Source organism: Salvia hispanica, chromosome 5 (assembly GCF_029641045.1).
Source record: "Salvia hispanica isolate PSC_SH4W2 chromosome 5, Shi_PSC_v1, whole genome shotgun sequence".
NCBI lineage: Eukaryota > Viridiplantae > Streptophyta > Magnoliopsida > Lamiales > Lamiaceae > Salvia > Salvia hispanica.
Window position 1 is genome coordinate 42,008,320 of NC_142696.1, and position 20,087 is coordinate 42,028,406.

General features: G+C 36.2%; 3 protein-coding genes across 3 annotated transcripts; 1 reads left to right on the top strand and 2 right to left on the bottom strand.

Annotated features, from left to right (window-relative positions):
• The first annotated feature begins 6,690 nt into the window (after positions 1-6,690).
• Positions 6,691-8,561, top strand: LOC125188936 (HXXXD-type acyl-transferase family protein). The gene is made up of 2 exons (XM_048086036.2): positions 6,691-7,180; positions 7,843-8,561. Exons 1-2 carry the CDS (start codon positions 6,734-6,736, stop codon positions 8,464-8,466), a joined length of 1,071 nt encoding a protein of 356 aa, XP_047941993.1. The 5' UTR covers positions 6,691-6,733; the 3' UTR covers positions 8,467-8,561.
• A 159-nt stretch (positions 8,562-8,720) lies between these two features.
• Positions 8,721-14,191, bottom strand: LOC125188935 (DEK domain-containing chromatin-associated protein 1-like). Its single transcript, XM_048086035.2, has 11 exons — positions 13,550-14,191; positions 12,951-12,984; positions 12,498-12,577; positions 12,347-12,406; positions 11,321-11,431; positions 11,166-11,246; positions 10,971-11,051; positions 9,666-10,173; positions 9,385-9,482; positions 9,273-9,303; positions 8,721-9,179 (listed from the first exon to the last, which is right to left on the bottom strand). Exons 1-11 carry the CDS (start codon positions 13,973-13,975, stop codon positions 9,034-9,036), a joined length of 1,656 nt encoding a protein of 551 aa, XP_047941992.1. The 5' UTR covers positions 13,976-14,191; the 3' UTR covers positions 8,721-9,033.
• Positions 14,192-15,187: 996 nt separating this feature from the next.
• On the bottom strand, positions 15,188-19,818 carry OXP1 (oxoprolinase 1). The gene is made up of 3 exons (XM_048085108.2): positions 19,653-19,818; positions 19,512-19,569; positions 15,188-19,214 (listed from the first exon to the last, which is right to left on the bottom strand). Exon 3 carries the CDS (start codon positions 19,162-19,164, stop codon positions 15,364-15,366), a length of 3,801 nt encoding a protein of 1,266 aa, XP_047941065.2. The 5' UTR covers positions 19,165-19,214; positions 19,512-19,569; positions 19,653-19,818; the 3' UTR covers positions 15,188-15,363.
• Positions 19,819-20,087: the final 269 nt, after the last annotated feature.

The window sequence follows — 20,087 nt, forward strand, 5'->3', positions numbered from 1 at the left end:
CCTCGATTGTTGGCAGGAGGGCCGCCTACATCCGAAGTATAGGGGCGGCATAGTAGCATCCTCCTCCAGCTCCTCCAGCAAACGGTCCAGGTCGGTAGCCCTATCCGACGGCGCCTCCGATGATGTGGCTACCCAGCTTGCCGGAGCTAACTTGGGTAGCCCCGACGCTGGCCCGAGCAGTTCCCGCCGGCCGGTCGGAAAGAAGAAGGCGACGACCACCCGCCGCCGCGCCTCGACTCCATCCGCCCCCGCTGCCGCTCCCTTTGTGCCTCCTCCACCCCCGAACAACTCGTTGTGGACCTCTTGGGCCAACTCTATTTGAACGATACGTCTAAGATGACTCCGGAGCAATTTGCAACACATGAGCAAATGATCTGGGGTCTCAAGAGGCAATTGGGGTTAGAGGAGTAGTCTTCCACGTGTGTAATTTTTAATTTGTAGGATTTCAATTATGTATTTATTTATTTTCTAGGATTTTAATTATGTATTTTTATTTTTTAGTATTTTAATTATGTAATTTTTATTTTTTAGGATTTTAATTATGTAATTTTTATTTTTTAATGTATTTTTATAATGTAGAAATGTTTTTAATAATTGGAGTATTTAAATTGAATAATAGAATGGTGGGACCCTTGAGCTTGTCCTTAGCTAAGAGCACGGATGTGGGTATTGTGCTCTTAGCTAAGGACAAGGAGTAAAAGTGGGTCCGGGCCCACCTCCGTGCTCTTAGCTAAGAGCTCGGATGGGGATGCTCTAATATAATGTGTCGAAAATATCAACACAATGATTTGAGAATGTCAACACAATGCTCTAAGAAGGTTAACTCATTGCTTGTATTGACATTTTACATGTATTATATTGACATATTTTATATAGTATGTTGACATTTCTGCTTGTACGAAAAAATTAAAAATTTTCGAAATTTTTTTCAAATTTTGATGTCGGAACATATGCATGTAGGATATCGGTGGAATCCTTATGAAATTATCTTTAATTTGATATATGTTAGTTATATGAATTTTAAAGTTTTGGGATTTCTTTTAAATGTTAGTTATAACTAAGCATGTAGTTAATTGACATTAATACCCCTATTGATATTTTTTGGAATTAATCATGTGGCCTTATTGACGTTTTTCGTTGATCGTATTGACATTTAGGGATTAATGATCTAAGCCCTTAATTTGAATATCTAATGGTTATTATTTAGTTGTAGTTAACAATTAAGTTAGGAGTTAGCAATATAACACTTCCCCTTGTATATGTACTAATTAGTATACATTGTTGTATCATCAGTTCATCACTATATTTACGTCCCACAATAAGAGTCATATTTTGCCCTTCGACTGTCCCACAATAAAAGTCTTTTACTTTTATCATGAATGCTAAGTAGACCCCACATTCCAATAATTTACTACACTCACATTTTTTATAAAACTAATATGTATAAGTGAGACTCACATTCCACTAACTTAATCAACTTACTTTTTTTACATTATTAAAACTCGTGCACAAACCAAATAGGACTTCTATTGTGGGACAAATGAAGTATTTAATACTCTCCATCCTATCATAAGTGACTTGTATTACTTTTACATGATTAAAATTTAAATTATTGAATGAATTTTAAGAATTACTTTGAATTCAAATTAATTCACATCCTAATTATCAATTGAAGCTAAGATCAAATAAAATTAGTGTACTATTTAAATCTTCAATTATCTTGAGTTCAAATTAATTTAGATCTCAATTATTCAATTGAAACTTAAGATTAAATAAATTTCAAATCGATCCATGATCTACCGAATTGTAAGAACAATTGAAATTTCCAATTCAAACATTCAATTTCAACTACATATAGAATTAATATTAATTGAAAATACTAAGCTATTTAATTAAATCTAAAATGTATTTAAATGTCTGACTATACAACGAATATACAATTGAAAATTCAAAATTTTAGTTCATTAGATCCTTGTATAAGTGTATTTTGTTTCATTAAGTCTTTTACAATTTTTTTGTGTTGTTAGCATTTTTCACAATTTTCCTAATTAAATAATATTTGAATTAATATTGCAACTGAATTAATTTTTAAAAAAATAAAAAAATAACTATATCAGCAAAAGTTAATTAAATTGTAAAGTCTATTAAATAAAGATCCAATCAAATAAAAAATATAAATATAAAAACCTCTTAAATCAAAATGCAATACATAAAGACTTAATGAAACTTAAAATTGTTAAATGACTTAATTAAAGAAAATACGTTGGAGAAGGACCTAATGAACCAAAAGTTTGTTGAATGATCTAATGAAACAAAATGTACAAGTACAATGAGCTATTTTGACTATAATTCTTCAATATTCAATATATGGAGTAATTGAGCATTATAATATATATTTAATTAAATAAATGATATTTCAAATTATCTAAAATTCAACTGAATAATTGGTTATTTAAATCTATCTTAGATATATTTAGAGATTTCAATTAATCTTAAATTCAACTAAATAAATAGTTGGACATTTCAATCCATCTTAAACTCAATTAAAATTTGAACGGATATTAGATTAAATTTCCTAATTAAGGATTTCAATTGAAGATTTTAGTTGATCTTCGTCCGAATTGAGATTTTAATTAATTTTTTACTCGACAAAAATTATACTTAATCAAATACTATTAACCAGTGATACTACAATATAATACTATAAATATTATTGTTGCTGTAAGTTATTATTGATTTGCAATTTCAAATCATTATGTTTTACATTTTTTTATCCGCAAATTATCTAAGTATTATTAACTTCAATTTAATTTAAATAAATGAAACTACATTATATACATATAATTTAACAATGATTATCATGGAAAATTCATAAAATAATTTTATAATTTCAATTGCAATTGATTTTTTTTATTATAGACTACATAAAAGTGTTGCAATTAATTTAGGATATCTAATGATCTAATTCACTTTCAAGGTTAGGGATCGTTTGATAAGAAAGATGAAATATAAGAAGATATGCAAAGTAAGATAAGAAATGCGAGCTTCGTGTCAAGATAAGCTAAGAAAAAGGTTTTTTCAGTGTTATTTGGTAGACAACAAACGAGGCAGAAATGTTATCCAATCAAATTTGTGAGATACATATCCTAGTATTTTGCGGAAAAAAACTATGGGCTTGAATGAGTCAAAGAATAACACAGGATTACATGGATTACATGTTAGGTTAACTATGATATCAAACACTTAAATATACTCATATAAATATCTATATCTAGACATTACCAACTTATCAAACAAGTTCTTAATATTATATTTCACTGAAAAGTACTTAATATACTACGGACTAGGGAAAACTATAGTTTTTTTTGTATATTTTTAATATTGAAATTCATTTCTCTGTAAAAATATGAATTACTTGTATATCAAATTAAAGTATTTTAAATTATTATGGTCAAGATCTATGTTATCTAAATTTATTTAATAAAATTGAGAATTAGTATAATACCAAATTTAATGAATAATTAAATTAAATTCGCATAGAAAATTATGTGAAGATCAAATAATTTTTAGTGCATTATTTTGAATTAGTAAGAAAAAGAAGACTCTTTCCCATCCCCATTCCCCACTCTTTCCCTTATTCATCGACACTTCACCACACATTAACAAAAAGAGTAATTCTACATTCTTCAATTTTCCGCTGTATGGTTGATTGAATAAGAATGTATTTTAATTTTCAGATGTATGGGCACATATATTTTACACAAAGAATTTATTTAAGGGTACAATAGTCTTAAAAGAAAACTTGTACTTCCAACGTCAGCTGATCTCATTAAATGAGTATTAATTATACAATTTTTATTAATACTTTATTATTATAGCCGGTCTGGCCATTTAGCATCACTCTTGTAGCAAAAAAGGTGATGTAGTCACCCTGGCCGCACCCACACCCCGGCCCGACAGTTTGTGAGGTTGTTCAATCAGGGTACACAGCGATTCGTCAGAGAGGAGGCCTTCAACCCACTGTTCTGACAGGAGCCCATCTCCCAAGGCCTCACACTTGTGCCTGAGAGATGGAAGCTCCCACGCGTCAGTAGTGGGATTCGAACCCAGCTCCTTGTAGCAATATCTGCTCCCCCGGAACCAACTGCGCTAAGCCCCTGCGGGCAGCATCACTCTTTATTTTATGTATAGAGTGGAAAGACTAAGATAAAAGAAAGTGAATAAAGTAGAGAGAAATCATGTGTTTAATTTCATTTTTAGTAATGAGTAATCTTGATTGAGACAAAAAAAAATGAGTCATTTTCAATATGACAAAACAAAAAGAAAAATGAATCATCTTCGGTGTGACAGATGGAGTATATATGCTATTTCCCGTTTTTATTTTATTTTCCGAGTGAAGCACCTAAAAGTTAGTGCCAACATATAACTAGTATAGTATTTCATGTGCCAACAATAATTAGACAATAAAATTTCCAAACTGTATATAGTATTAAAATTATTTGGGAACTAAAGAATATTTTTGAATGAAAGTTATTAAAGGTATTATATAGATATACTCTCTTCATCCATGAAAAGAATGAATTGTTTCCCTTTTAGTCTGTTTCTGAAATAGTACTATGAATTTTTTAATTTAGAAATTTTTTTCTTTCTAATGAGGTGAGATCCATTATATATCCACTAACAATACTTTAAAAATAATTATTTCTATTTCTCTCTTACTTTTTTCAATTATACATTAAAACTCGTGTCGAACCAAATGTTCATACACTTTGAGACAGAGGGAGTAGTATTTTTTTCTGATTTTAAAATGGTAGAAAATACATAAATGAAATAATCTAAAGCATGATACTTATCACAGAAGTAAAAATAGATTCATGTAAATAAACTTTGAATAACCAGAAGATAGTTGTATGAATGGACTAGTATAAAGCACATGAAAGTTGAAGAGTCTAAAACATACTCCTCCATAAAGGCATTGTAACCAATGTAATGGACCAGTTATGTATGTTAATCACTACCCTTTCAAAAAATACCAAAAATACACATGGGAGAGAGATCGGCCAAAACGGTATTCGGTTCGAGGTCAATTCTATGGGATTAAGACAATCTAGATTAAACAACTCCTTCCTACCCTATTAATTCTAACCGTAACTTTTCTTGTACTCCCTCCATCCCAAGAAAGATGACCCCTTTCTTGGATGGCACGGGATTTTATGCAACTTTATTTTGTGTGTTGAGAGGAAAGAGTAAAATAAGAGATAGAGAATAAAGTAGAGATAAAGATGTTTCCATTTTAAGTAATAAGTCATCTTAGTTGGGACAAACTAAAAAGGAAAGTGGATCATCTTCAATGAGACGGAGGGAGTACTATTTGAAAGCTATATTTACATTCCTTTAGCCACAGCGTATCTATGAAGTGACGCCTAACCAACAGATTGCTAGTTGACTTATAAATTCATATATGTATGTTAATCGGGCCGGCCAATCGGATTTTGGGCTAACCCTATTCGGGTTGCGGGTCAATCGGGTGTGGGCTAGTCGGGTTGTGATTTCTTTCGGGTTATAAAAGTTCAACCCTAACCCTAAAAACTCAGGTTTTGGGCTAGTGGGTTAATCGGGTTGCTTCCCATAAGATTAACGTGCGATCAATTCAATAAATAATAATGAAAATTAGTTATATTCATGAAATGTAAATATTTAATTATGATAAATTTGAGATATTTCGTGAAATTGTAATGCATGTTTTAGAAATTTAAATAATTTTTTAGTGAATTTGAAGTTTTTAATTTATTTACCAATTATTATATTAATAAAAATTTAATATATAATTTGTATATTTAATATAAAATTGAAAGTTACTACCTCCGTCCACCAAAATTTGTCTCATTTTTCCATTTCCGTCCGTCCCCCAAAATTTGTCCCATTTCACTTTTACCATTTTTAATAGTGGACCTCATATTCTACTAACTCATTCTTACTCACATTTTATTATAAAACTAATACTCCCTTCGTCCCCGATTAAGAGTTACACTTGCATTTTTGCACTCGTTTTGTAAAAATGATAATAAATAGTTAAAGTAGAAAAATGGTAAATTAAGAGAGAGAATAATGTAAAGAAGACTCTTCTCTACCTTATTCTCTCTCTTACTTTACCATTTTTCCACTTTAACTATTTATTATCATTTTTACAAAACGAGTGCAGAAATGCAAGTGTGACTCTTAATCGGGGACGGAGGGAGTATATAAAAGTAGGACCCACAATCCACTAACTTTTTCAACTCACTTTCCATTACATTTCTTAAAATCCATGCCGAGTCAAAGTGGGACAAATTTTGGTGGACGGAGGTAGTATTTTTTTAGTTATCTACATTATAAAATTAATCAATAAAGTGTCGAATTAGTACTAAAAATTAGAATAATAAAAATTTTATCGGATTTTCGAGTCTGGCCCTAACAGGTTACGTGTTAGTCGGGTGCGGGCTAATCGGATTTTAGTTTTGTCGTGCTATAAATTTTCAACCCTAACCCTATAAATTTGACGGGCTATTCGGGTCAGTCCATGGGTTGCAGGCTAGACTGACAACACTGAATTCACATGCGGAGTAATATTCATTAAAATTGTAAACATAAAAACTCGATATGATTTAATAACATAAAAAATCAATCTAGTAGTTACTATATATAAGGCTATTGCCACTCAATTCATATTTCATCCATACTAGAAAAAACAAAAATGGCAAATCCGGTGGTTAATGGCGGCAAAGTGCGCGTGGAAGCAATTCAAACAGTGGTTCCAACAAAGGCAACAGATCCACGCCAATCGCGCAGAATCACCGTTTCACAGAATGTGGGATCCACGGCGCTGCTGCAGCGCCGCTTCCACCTGCTCCTCTGCTACAACAAGGCCTCTTCCGGCGACTCCGGATGGCTCCTTGCCGGCCAGATTAAGGAGTCTCTCGGAAGAGCCCTGAAGGACTACCCCTTGCTCGCCGGCAGGCTGCGCTGGTGCGACGCTGATTTGGAGATCGTGTGCAATGATTCCGGCACTCGAATGGTTGAGACCAAGGCGGAGATGGCATTGGCTGCTTTTGTTGAGAAGAGAGAAGACGAGACGGAGCTCGTTTTCTGGGAGGATGTTTTTCACCATACCCCTCAGTTTTCTCCGCTCTTTTATATTCAGGTAACTTTTTAGTTACGATCTCGTCTCGCGTTATTTGAGTCATATTTTATTATGGGATAGTTTAGTTTCATGCTACTTAAGTCATTAAAAATGAACAGAGTTGGTCAATTCAATATTGCAGTTAAGACCTAATTATGATGATTAGTATTAAATCACTTCAATTAACGCTAGTAATTTTCTAACCATAATCATTATTTACATTGCAAGTTTTTAATATATTCTATGCAATAATTAAAGAATATAGATGGTAGTAATATTTTTATGAAATGATAGACGGTAGGAGTAGTAAATGATATCGTAGCATTTAATGTGTATTAATACTATGCCATGAATATGAGTAGCTGTTTCTGTCCATAATAAAGTTCTATATTGTTGATGCCGATTTAGGAAGTGAAGAACGTCATTTCATTTTTCACCAATTTCTCTATTTTGTGCATAAGTGTACTTTTACATTTTAAATGCATAAATATGCCATGCGCTATTTAAATTATTAAAATTTAATCACTAGGAGTATTAAATTATTATCTTGATACAAATTCACACTACACATCCACTACTTCATGTTATACAAATCAATCTACAATTTATACTAGTTGAACTAAAACTAAGCATATATACCTCCCACAACAGAAAAAATAACTCTAGAATTGTGTAAATCTAAGGTAACAAACTTCACATGTGGGGGATACTCAATTGGGATAAGCTGCAGCATCCTCCTTGGTGATCCTTTTACCCTAACAACCATCATCAAGAAATGGGCCTCTCTCCACAACACCATGTTTCCATCAAATGAAATTCCCCAAATCCCCATGTTCTACCTCCCCAATCATGGCCCACCACCCTCATTTACATCTCTACTAACTGGATCCAACACAACCAAAGATCCAGCTGAGAGTCTCATCTTCAACATCCCAACAAACATTCTCAATTCAGACAACAACACCCACAAGCATCTTGCTGCCTTGTGCGTTGAAGAGGCCGAGCGCGAGACTGGCCAGAAACTGGCTCCAAACTTGTCCCTGCTTGTTCAGTTGCCCCCTGAGGATGATACGGTTGAAGTTTGCTCGAGAGAAGGGCTCTTAGAGTGTTCAAAACTAGATCATGGTGCAAAAGGAGTGAGTTTTACAAGAGCATGGGATGAACTCGAATTGGACAACATATGTTTTAATGAAGGAAACAAGCCCATTTATGCCTCGTGTTGGATCAACTCAGTGGTTGATGAAGGTTGTGTGATTATTGCGCCATCAACTGATCAAGGACTTCAAATTGTGGTCACATTCACTTAGAAATGTGGTCACAAAGTGCATTATTAAAATTATTTCTGTCATTCTATTTATATGTATCCTTGATCAATTTATAATAAAATGTTGTTATGGGGCTATTCTGTTGTGCTGTAAGGTAACCATTTCTAGAGAACGCATGTTTAATTTGTTAGAAATATGACAAAAACCCAATGGTTGGTGTGATTCAATAAAAGTAAATAGACAGCAAAATTCAATGGTGGTAATAAGAGATGACATACAATCTTCAACCACTGGCCTAACATGAATTGCAAATTTATACAAATCACTTACTTTCAAATATCTGTATATAGTTTATCTGAAACGTCTCAAACTAATTCTACAAATTTAAATACAAATAATGTGATCATCAAAAAATACACAAGAAACGCTACCTATATAAGCCAAAAAAAAGAGTAAAAGGTTATGATTTCAGCATTAGCATTTAGCTCCTAAGTTATAATTTAAGCTGCTGCTATGCGCAAGGTCCAACGATCAATGGTAGATAAATAGATGATCAAACTACATTAACTTGTACCGAAGAAAATCTCCGGTGGTAGCTATTGATGCTCATCATTCATCGTCTCCATCTTTTCCTGCTTCATCCTCAGAGCCAGCCTCCCCTTCCTCTTCATCATCAGACATGTTTTCTATTACTTCAGTAATGATTTCTTTCACCTCTGTTTTCCTATGCATCAGATCTACTCCAAAGTGCTCCCCTGGTTGTTACCAACATAAGTAACGATTAACTGACGAAAAAGGGAGTGGAAAAAAATTGTGGTAACAAATGTCCAAATAGGGATGAGACATACCAAGTTGTCGTAGAATGTCAGATAATGTTGCCTGCATTTTAGAAAACATTGAAAACAGTAAATAACAACCAAACATTAGCAATGGGTATATTATGACTATGGTTGTACTTACTGTATTAAAATCAACTTCCTTCAGTATATTCGCCACCACAGAATGCATCTCTTCTCTGCTAGGCTGTTTTTCAGCTGCTTTTGTACCTTTCCCTTTCCCTGCCATAATGGAAATACTCAACATTAAGTAAAGGAGAAAGAAATGTAAAGAAGAAACAAAGATTTACATCAAACATAGCATTACAATTAAATGTGTGTAACAACATACTTATAGGGAACATTAGGAAGATTTTCCATATGAAGCATGACTAAAAACTCAAGTTCATTATTGAAAAATAATACCTTGTTCCTTTTCTAATGACTTGCTTGGCTTTTTCTTGCTTGCGGATGCATTCTTGGTCGGTACTTCATTGTCCTCCTCGCTTTCCTCATCATCCTTTTTCTTCTTGCTTGAAGGTGTCTTAGCTTTACGGTTTGATTCAGCTGCAGGTTCTTTCTTTGATGCTGAACTGGAAGGTTTTTTGGTAGGTTTACCAGTTTTCGACGGTGTTACATGGCTTCCTTTACCAACAGACTTAGACTTCAACTCAGTCTTCTCAGTATCTTTCTTTGCACTTTTCTTAGAGGAACTTTTCTCGACAACCATATACTTCTCAGGTTCATCTTCATCATCATCCGTTCCTTCTTCTGAGTGATGCTCTTCTTGTCCACTTTCTGCTCCACCAACTATGCTGTCATCATCATGATCATCTTCAATTTGTGACGATTTACTTTTGTCATCATCACGGTCTTGCTCTTCTTCTACAGAAGGCTTTGACTTCTTCCCAGATTTAGAATCCAATTTTTGTTTCTACATGTCAGATAAGAGCAATGATTTACAGCAAATTGAGGTATATACAGAAAGATACAGAGCAGTCAACTAATACAAATTATTACTAGCATGCCAAGCGAATGGCTCAAACATCAAATCTTTGGGTATGACAATTTCTCAACCCCACAGAAAATAACATGAAGCAATTCACCATAAAGAAAAGCAACAAGGTAAACATAAAACTATAGGCATCTAAAACTTGTACTCCCTTTTACTAGAAAAATGGCATGGCATGAAGTTCAACAAATTGCTGTTAAATAACTCCATTTCATAGAGGAATGCACAGATACAGATACAGAATGCCAAAAAGAGAGCCATTGTACAGCTGCAGCTATAAAACAGTATGCTTACTGAACTTGGATTCTGATACAGTTAGGTGGCTATAGAATAACGCAACAAAAATTGGCAAGGTATTATGAGCAACTAGTATTAGAGGATCCACTAACTTCAGATGGTTTCACATATATATTCTAAAGTTTCAGGCATATTAAAGATAAGTAATGAAAGATCAAAATAATTAGGATCTTTCATGATTAGGTATGAAAACGGAATCATTTCAAATTTCATATGCCTCTCCATAGCCCAAAAAATCAACATATTGATATTGCCATTGAGAAATTTGAACCTAGCACTGCCTTAGTATATTTTAACAAGACTGCCTTGAATGACACTAAGCCTGAAACGAATTATGCTGAGTTCAAATGTTCAATCTTTAGTTTTGAATTTCATATTTATGGATCAAGATAGCTCTGCTGAGTAGAGAGAGAAAGCCCCACCTTTTTTGATTGTCCAGCAGTTGCATTAGAAGAACTGGGACTTTTGTTCGTTGATCCCCTACTCTTCCGCTTCTTACCCTTCTGAAGATGTGTTGTCAAGTAAAAAAATCAGTTAATGGCTAAAATGGTTAATTATATGGATAAAACTAGTGTAACATTTATGCAACATACAACACAGAACTACGACAGATTTACCTTCTCCTTGTCAGCAAGCAAGCTATCTGTTGTAGCATGTGGAGATTCCAAGAAGTCCACCAACATTGTTGTAAGTTCCTCCTAAAATAACAGTGTGTTCAGTAAGACAAGGATGTTGCACAAATTCCATAACCAGATAATGTAAGATATATTACCTTCTTTGTAGTGGTTTTGTTCACAGTGATGTTAAGAACATCACATAAATCAAGCAACTTTCCTCTAACACATTTGTCCAATTTCTCCTTGACTTTTGTCCTCTGCTTTTCCTGATTAAAACAATGGTAAAATTAATTACTCTTGTCAAGGGGCAAAAGCACTTTAAAAACTACAGAATAGTTGCTGATTAGAATTAGAGCAGAACATAAAAAATTGGAAAAGCTGCCACAGTAGCACAACAACCAATAGTCACCCCCATCATCCAATGTTCGGAACAAATGCTCCAGTTAGGGTAGGAAAAATGCTTTAATTAGACCTTATATTTTGTCATTTCAGTTGTAAGTGGTGAAATATGAAAAACAGAAAGCAGCCTCCAAAATAAAGTGCAGCACATAAAAGACACTGTTATTGTTCTCGAGCTATATCCCCTATAATATTACTCTGTACAAAAAAACGAATTCTTCATAAACCCCTCAAAATCTATAAGATGTGAAATTCCAATATACTATGTCCCAAAGTGTTGCTTGGGAACAAGCTCTAGAATATCGAGTAAGCTACTAGTATGTCATGTAGTATTCAAGTCACCAAATGCATTTGAACCGCAAACAAGTCCTCATATACAATGAATGAGGTTGATCAGATTAACATAACATATTATTCTCAAGAGTTCCTCTTCTTACTAGAATAGCAAGCTTCCAGGAACCAAATAGTGAACAATATTAGAATTATTGTTGCATGTAGATACCTTAGAAGTGTCTTTTATCTTGTACACAAATGCTCTACAGTTCAGTAGAATAGAATGGGTATTCACAAGAATAGTCAACAAACAGTTGGAAGCAATTAAGAGAAAGAAATTATAAGTCCTTAGTGTGCGCACTCCAAACTAATCAGCTTGTATTAAACTTTTCTTTTGTAGGCTTTGATCAAAAGTAAAAAATACTTCAGCTGGATAAAAGAAATATTTCAAACATAACCATGAGTGTTGGCAGACAGAACTCAAAAAGAAAAGATGAAAACAAGGTTACCTCATTCTCAACCCATACAAAACCAGAAAAGAGGCCTATATTTTTCTTAAGGGTGTGAACCTGAACATTACATAGAAAAAGAAGCATTAGGATAAAAGATTGATAAAAAATGCTAAGAATCAAACAAAAAAAATCCTCATTTGAAAGAGACCTTAGATTTCTTGCCAAAAAGAACAGTGTGGAGAAGCTGTAGGGTCTCATCAGTTTTCCTCTTAGACAACTTGAATGCAACTGAAATGACATGAAAGAGGCTCATTTTCTCAGAACATGAATCTCAGCAGTAATGTATCAAGAGACACCAGCAATGCAAAGGTCAAGAAGGATAAATGTATTCAAGTTAACTATGAGCCAGTAATAAATTTAAACTATAGTATAAATCCAGTGTAACACGTATTAGCAGTAATTGATAGAAAATCCCAATCCTCCTAGAATTATATAGTAGTCAGCACCAATAAACACATCACCAACGAATTAAAGCAGCTGCTGAAACAGAACCATATGTTTTGAAAGAAAAATTTAAGAAACAAACAGACATCCTATCCAACTTTATTGTGTGATTCTCCAAACAAAAATTGAGTTCAAGTACCAAATATAATTATCATACCATTTGGGATGTCCTTAAGCTGTGTGCCTTTACCCTGTCACCATAATAAACAGGCATTGGTCAGAGTTTAAATAAAACCCAATATGCAATGCACCACAATTGATCATTTGTGTTGCATCAAATTATAACCAGGAACATACTTAAGAAGTCCACACTTTTATTAAAAACAACAACGAGAGATTAAAACCATGAAATGACAGCACAAGTTTCTTCTTTCATACAAGGAAGCCAATCCAAAAACATGATTATTAGCCCAAATAGCAACACCATATGTTTTCAGAACATAAACATATACTATGTCCATACCAATAAAGCAAAGAATAAATAGAGCATATATATACTACTTGTGTTTCAATCTCACTTTGCCCATATTACACATAGCAAAGTGGCATTCATACCAACAAGGAAACAAAATTCTTGATTTACACAATATTCAATCTTCAACCCCATGCCAATAAAATCAGATGTACTCAGATCAAACCCATGGAAATATCCTCTTCAGATTACGCCAATATAAATGAAAAGCTATAAACCGTACATTCTGCAACTCCATATTTAAAAATAAAAAATAAAAAATAAAAACAAAATAGTGGTGGTACCTTTTCAATTGACAGAGTCTTGCTAGCCGAGGCCCTCGGACTCTCCCCCACGATGAATCTCTCCACCGTTTTCCTCTCCCTCGTTGGCCTCTCACTCCTCGGCGATTCCAACTCCATAGCCTCGCCTTTTTTATCCTTTCTCGATCTCTTCTTCAAATTCTCATTCTTTTTCTCACTCTCTTCCTCCTCCAATTTCTCTCCCTCGTCACTTTCAGCTTCGCCCTTCCCCTCCCCCTCTGCTTCTTCCTCATCCATCCCTCCCTCGCTCTCTTCCTCTACTTTCGCCTCATCTCCTCCTCCTTTCTCTTCATCCCCTTCGTCAGCGTCGTCCACCTTCAGGCCTTCATCTTCAACATCATTAGGTTTCGCGTCTTTCTCTTGGTTCTCGCACCCACCGACATCGACTTGTTCCTTTTGTGCAGCCATGGAAGCCCTCCTCAAGGTTTCACACTGAAATTGAGAGCAGATGAAATTTAGAGGAAAGAGAAGTGGCAGTTTGGCGCGCAGATGTTGGGGATTTTAATAGGAGTAGCAAAATTGGGGAAAAGGCGGGTGTATTTGGCGCCGAATTTATGAAATTGTAGCTCAAATTTTTTATCTGCCGCCATCTCTAAACCCTTCTTAGGGTTGTTGGCTAGTTATGCTAATATACAGCTGGAAGGATTATAAATTCACGTAAGATATCACCTATTTATGCTATATTATTATTACATTTGCAAAATAACTTGGATTATTTTATAGTAAATGAAGTTATAAAATTGTTTTTTTCTTTTTTACTATACTTTTTATCTCATTTTTTTTAAACAGAAAATGAGGAGACAAAGGTAACAGTTCCGGAACCGCCGATTATGGTCACAGAAAATCTCGAACAAGAAACAAACCTTGAGCGTTTTCGCGGTTGCGGTTCGAAAACTACAGGTACTAGTTTTGGTTCTAAACCAGCGATTTTTTGTGGTTCGTTTCAGTTTTGACCACCTGTTTTCGGTGTTTTTTTGCAGTCCCGGATCGGTTTCACAATTTTCCGGTGGTTTTCCACGGTTCCGGCACAGTTTCAGTTCCAAAATTTTGAAATCTGAATTGGACACAGGTCCACAAGTGGTTGTTTCAGTCCATTTAAATCTTACGGTTCCGAACTACCACTGATTACGGTTTTGCGGTTAACCGTCCGAACCGTAACACTTGGACATCTCGTTTCAGACCAACCAAATGCGAAATTAAGATACTCCTACAATATATTCATATACTATGGGGACTTATCGTACACTTGTCAATGGGAGGACAAGGAAGATAACACGGACCCTTACCGGTTTTTGGAATCCGAATCCGAATCCAAATTGAGACTTTTAGTTGTATTTTTTGGTAGATTTTTGTGTGTTTTGTCAGTTATATTTCTATTCATAAAATAATTGAATTATAAATTGAATAAGAAATAATTAGAGATATGCTGTAATAAAAATAGTAAGGAAATAGCCGAAAAACAAGTGAATTTGATCAAATTGCTGTTCCTGCCTTGTGATGCACGGAGGTGGCTATAGAACAACGCAACCTGAATTCAAACAACTCCATAATTGTCTCACACAATTAAAATAACAAGTAAAGAAATGGAGTATTGGTAAAGCTACCTGGGTCATAGCAATATTGATGCAAAGCATTCAACTTTATTCGAATAGAAAACATTCCATAGCTAAGATACATGACGTACATTATTATTCCAAAGTTTTATACCGAGCACTTGGTGTAACAAATTATACAAAAGAAAAATAAAAATAGCAAAGGCCACATTTCCGAACACCATACCTTGCATGGTAATTCCCTCAGTTTGAACCACCCCAACCCCCACCTCCTGGAGTTAAAATCTGAAGAATTTCCCCAGCCTGCACCTCCACTGTGTTCTTCCCTCCAAGGTATACCTTGCATTTGTCTTTTGTAACGAGGTAGTTGGCTCCCCGAGCCCCATCTTTCCCCCCCTTGAGTCCCCTCGGGGCATGCACTCGTCTCTCAGAAAGAATGCTCACTACAACAGGCCGTCTGAATTCTATCTCCCTAACAATCCCATCGCCTCCTCTATGTATCCCGGCACCTCCACTGTTCTCCCTCAACCCGAACCTGTGCAGCAGAACCGGATATCTCTGCTCAAAAATCTCAGGATCAGTCATACGAGTGTTAGTCATGTGGCATTGAACACCACTAGTACCGTCCCAGCCAGGCCCAGCGCCACATCCACCCCCGATTGTCTCGTAGTAGCCAAAGGTGTCGTCCCCAAAGGTGAGATTGTTCATGCAACCCTGCGAGCAAGCACAAGCCTGGAAAGCTGTTAGAACAACGTCCGTTATTCTTTGAGATGTTAGAACATTACCACCAACCACTGCAGCCTTATCACTCGGGGAAAGAAAAGAACCGGGAGGGATGTATATTTTTACTGGGGCCAAGCACCCCTGATTAAGAGGGATGTCGACATCCACCAAACAGCGTAGACAGTAAATCACAGCAGCAGCTGTAACCGCCTCCGGGGCATTCCAGTTCCCGTATACCTCTGGGCTTGTCCCTGAGAAATCGAAAAATGCTTCTCCTCTCTTTTGATCAATAGTGAGTTTCAAATGTATAACAGAGCCATCATCCATGGAATCTTCCTCTTCGATGATCAAAGAATCTCCTTCGACTTTAGCCGAGTCAGAGACTTTAGCGGCAACAGACTTGAGCATCTCTCTAACCGCGCCTTCTGCATTAACTTGGACATGGTTCATGTAAGACTGCACAGTTTCCAAACCATATTGCTCGATAAGCTCCTTTATAAGTGAAATTCCTCTTTGGTTTGCAGCAATTTGTGCATGGAGATCGGATAAGTTATCCTGAAGCCTGCGAGTCCCGGGTATTTTATGACCCGATTGTTCAGTAGATGGAAATAGGAGAAGCTGGCTGATCCCTTCTTCTTGAAAAATCCCCTCTTTAACAAGTTTGAATGCTTTTATTGCAGCTCCTTCCTCCCATATGGACTTTGAGAACGGAGGCATGCTTCCAGGAGTAATACCTCCGATCTCCGCATGGTGCCCTCTGCTGGCAACAAAGAAAACCAGTTCCCCCTTATCAAACACCGGTGTAACAACAGTTATATCCGGCAGATGGCTACCTCCAGCACAAGGATGATTAGTAACCAGAACGTCGCCCTCTTTTAAATTGTCACCCCAATATTTCATCTGCCATTTTACTGTGCTCGACATAGCTCCCAAATGCACAGGAACATGCGGAGCATTTGCAACTAGCCCTGCATCAGGACCAAAAAGAGCACATGAGAAATCCAGTCTTTCTTTAATATTGGTCGATATTGAAGTCCTCTGTAAGGTGCGCCCCATCTGTTCAGCAATTCCCATGAATCTGTGGTTGAATATCGAGAGTTGCACAACGTCTGCCACTTCTTTGGATACCTCCACAACTTTGTGAATCGATTCAATCTCGATTTTGATGTTCCCGTATTTTGTAATAACAGCCTTACAACTAGGTTCTACTATTACAGTACTATTGCCATTCATAATTATGGCAGGACCAGATATGACACAACCACATGCCAAATCTTCCAGCTTGAATAACGGTGTGTTGTGCCAACCGTTTCCAAAATAAACTTTGTATTGAGCTACACTTTTTGCGGTTCCTGAACCAGGCGGTAGAGCTTGAGGCTTAAGTATGTTAGTGACTCCAATACCACGAACTCTCACATCACATATCATGATATTCCTGTTCTCAAGTTTAAATCCATACTCTTGCTGAAATAATCTTGTAAATTCAAAAGCATAATCTCCTTTAGATCCACCATCATCTATAGGTCTCCTTACCATAATTGCAGTGTCTGTTCCCTCATATCTCAGGTTTAAATATGTTTCAGTTCTAATATTCTCCTCTTGAAAACCTTGTAATTGGAGCTTCCGCTTGACCCGATTTAATAGAGCTGCTTCTCGATTTGAGGCCTCCAACACAGATTCCGGTCCATAAACAGCAGAATACGGTCCCTGTTCTTCCTCCACAACATCTGCCATTCCCATCCCATATGCACTTAAAATCCCGCAGAATCTATGAATAAGTACCTCTTTCATACCCAATGATCTAGCAATAGCACAGGCATGTTGGGGTCCAGCCCCTCCGAAGCAAGCAAGAGCATGGTTTTTTGTCTCATGACCCTTCATCTCAGTCAATTGTCGAATAGGACGGCACATTGTTTCGTTGGCAACGTTAATAAATCCCTGCGCAATTTCCTCAACCGTCATATCCTTTGCTGCTGGATCCTGATTCCTTCTGTAGATATTGATTTGCTTTGCAAGTTTTTCAAATTCAGTTTTAGTTGCATTGACATCTAAAGGCCGATCCTCGCTGGGGCCAAAGATAGATGGGAAATAATCCGGAATGACATATCCCAGGATGAGATTTGCATCAGTAACAGCCAATTCCCCTCCCTTGCGGTAACAAACAGGTCCTGGATGGGCAGCAACTGATTCTGGACCAACCTTGAAAGCTCCAAATTGGAACTTCAGCTTCGACCCACCTCCAGCAGCAACAGTGTTGATCTCAAGCTGAGGTGCTTGAATTATTGCCCCAGAGATTTGGGTTTCTATCACATGTTCATAGCTACCAGCATAACGGCTCACATCAGTAGATGTGCCACCCATGTCAAACCCAATAAGAGGCTTGTTCGTCTCAATCCCAAAAAGTGTCTGGGAGTACCCAACTACTCCTCCCGCTGGGCCTGATAAAACAGCCTTGTGGCCTGAAAACCTACTCTCCGGTGCCAATCCACCATCTGACTGCATAAAGAGAACATTCAATTCACCTGTTCCTTCATCAAACTTAGATATAAATCCTCTCAAATATTCTTTAATAACGGGAGTCAGGTACGCGTCCACACACGCTGTGAAACCTCGAGGAACAGCTCGAACCATGGGCGTCAAAGCCGATGACAAAGACACTTGTTTGAATCCCATGCTCATTGCCAACTTCGCAAATGATGTTTCATGATTAGGATAAGTGTAAGAATGCATCAATACTACGGCCAAGCAGCTGATTCCTTTATTCAGTAGACCTTTAAGCAAAGGTCTTAAAGCCTCCTCGTTAAGTGGCTTCACAACCCTTACAAGCTGCCCAGAAACACCTTGAACTATTGAATCAGAAGAATCTGATACATTCGCCTCATCAATAACAAGCTCGACTCTCTCATCAATTTCCACAATCTCCTCATAAAGATTTGATGGCTTTGACACAGTTAGGTCAAAGATATTTGGTCGAGCCTGGTTACCAATCCGCAGCAGATCCCTGAAGCCTCGAGTCACACACAGAGCAATTCTTTCGCCTTTTCTCTCTAAAAGAGCATTTGTTGCCACAGTTGTTCCCATCCTCACCCATTCAATTTTGTTAGTGGGAACTTTAGAACTTCTGGGAATCTTTTCTCCAGTGAATTCTTCCAAAATCCTCCTAATTCCTTCTACCGGGGCATCATCGTAATTAGCAGGATCAACAGACAGCAATTTCATCACTCGGCCTTCAGACCTACCCGGAAATTCAGCATAGACATCAGTAAACGTGCCCCCTCTATCAATGCAAAACCTGAGCTTTCCCCCTTCAACACTCCCCATTTGTAGTCAAGTTAACACAGGATATCTGGATATCTTGAGATATATGAACCCTGTCAAACATTCTGTGAAGTAAGAACTAACAAAGGTATGGCGTATGATCACATAAAACTGAGAACTAACTTCATTACAAATTACACTAAATATCAGTCGACTTTCACTGGGCCTGTGATACAATATGCCAACATCACACAGTTCTGATTTTCTCGTTATTATCAAAAATCAACCACACAAACTACAATTCTTCAACACCCATATATAATGTTGCTGAACACAAAAATTCCTAAATCACAAAAATTAGCAAATTACAAACTAGAGTAGATATCCAATTCCAGATTCTAGCACCATACCTCTGTTTTATTCTAATCGACAATTCAAAAGCTTCAAATCATTCATCAGTTTTATGACCTGCAAATATAACCCCAAACCAGGTTAATATAAGTAGTTGGTCCAATTCGCAAAGGCTTGGATGAATAAAAGATCGATCAAACCTCTATTTGTTGCGCCTATGCTCTCCTACTTGTTTCAACTCTATGTAAATTACCAAATCCCCAACCTATTTTTGAAGAGATATTAATAGGGATTCATAAGTATAAAACTGAGATGAGAAAGCTGGTTGAGGCGGCGGCGCTGTAAATTAGAGTAGAGAGTAGAGAGAGATGAGAATAGTGGAAAATTGGAAATGAGACTTGGAGATTAGATAGCTTAGGTGGAGCTGACACACGATTACTCATTACCCAATCAGGTTGGATTTCGGTCACATTTTTTTTCTTAACAATTTTTTTAGAATTGTTTTTATGAATTTTTTTTAAAATACTATCCATCATAAAGGAAACATCTTGATTCATTTGAAACGAATATGTTTGAACTAAGCATTGGTGTTGTGTAGTTAGAGTTCAAGTCATATCTTTTTTTGTTTTGACTAT

Bases quoted from the DNA above. Each gene is read 5' to 3' on its own strand.
- LOC125188936 (XM_048086036.2), top strand. From the start codon at position 6,734: ATGGCAAATCCGGTGGTTAATGGCGGCAAAGTGCGCGTGGAAGCAATT. The intron at 7,181-7,842 runs GTAACTTTTTAG...TGTAAATCTAAG, and splicing joins CTCCGCTCTTTTATATTCAG to GTAACAAACTTCACATGTGG.
- LOC125188935 (XM_048086035.2), bottom strand. From the start codon at position 13,975: ATGGCTGCACAAAAGGAACAAGTCGATGTCGGTGGGTGCGAGAACCAA. The intron at 9,304-9,384 runs GTAAGTACAACC...TCTAAAATGCAG, and splicing joins AGGAAGTTGATTTTAATACA to GCAACATTATCTGACATTCT. The intron at 9,180-9,272 runs GTATGTCTCATC...GGTAACAACCAG, and splicing joins TGACATTCTACGACAACTTG to GGGAGCACTTTGGAGTAGAT.
- OXP1 (XM_048085108.2), bottom strand. From the start codon at position 19,164: ATGGGGAGTGTTGAAGGGGGAAAGCTCAGGTTTTGCATTGATAGAGGG.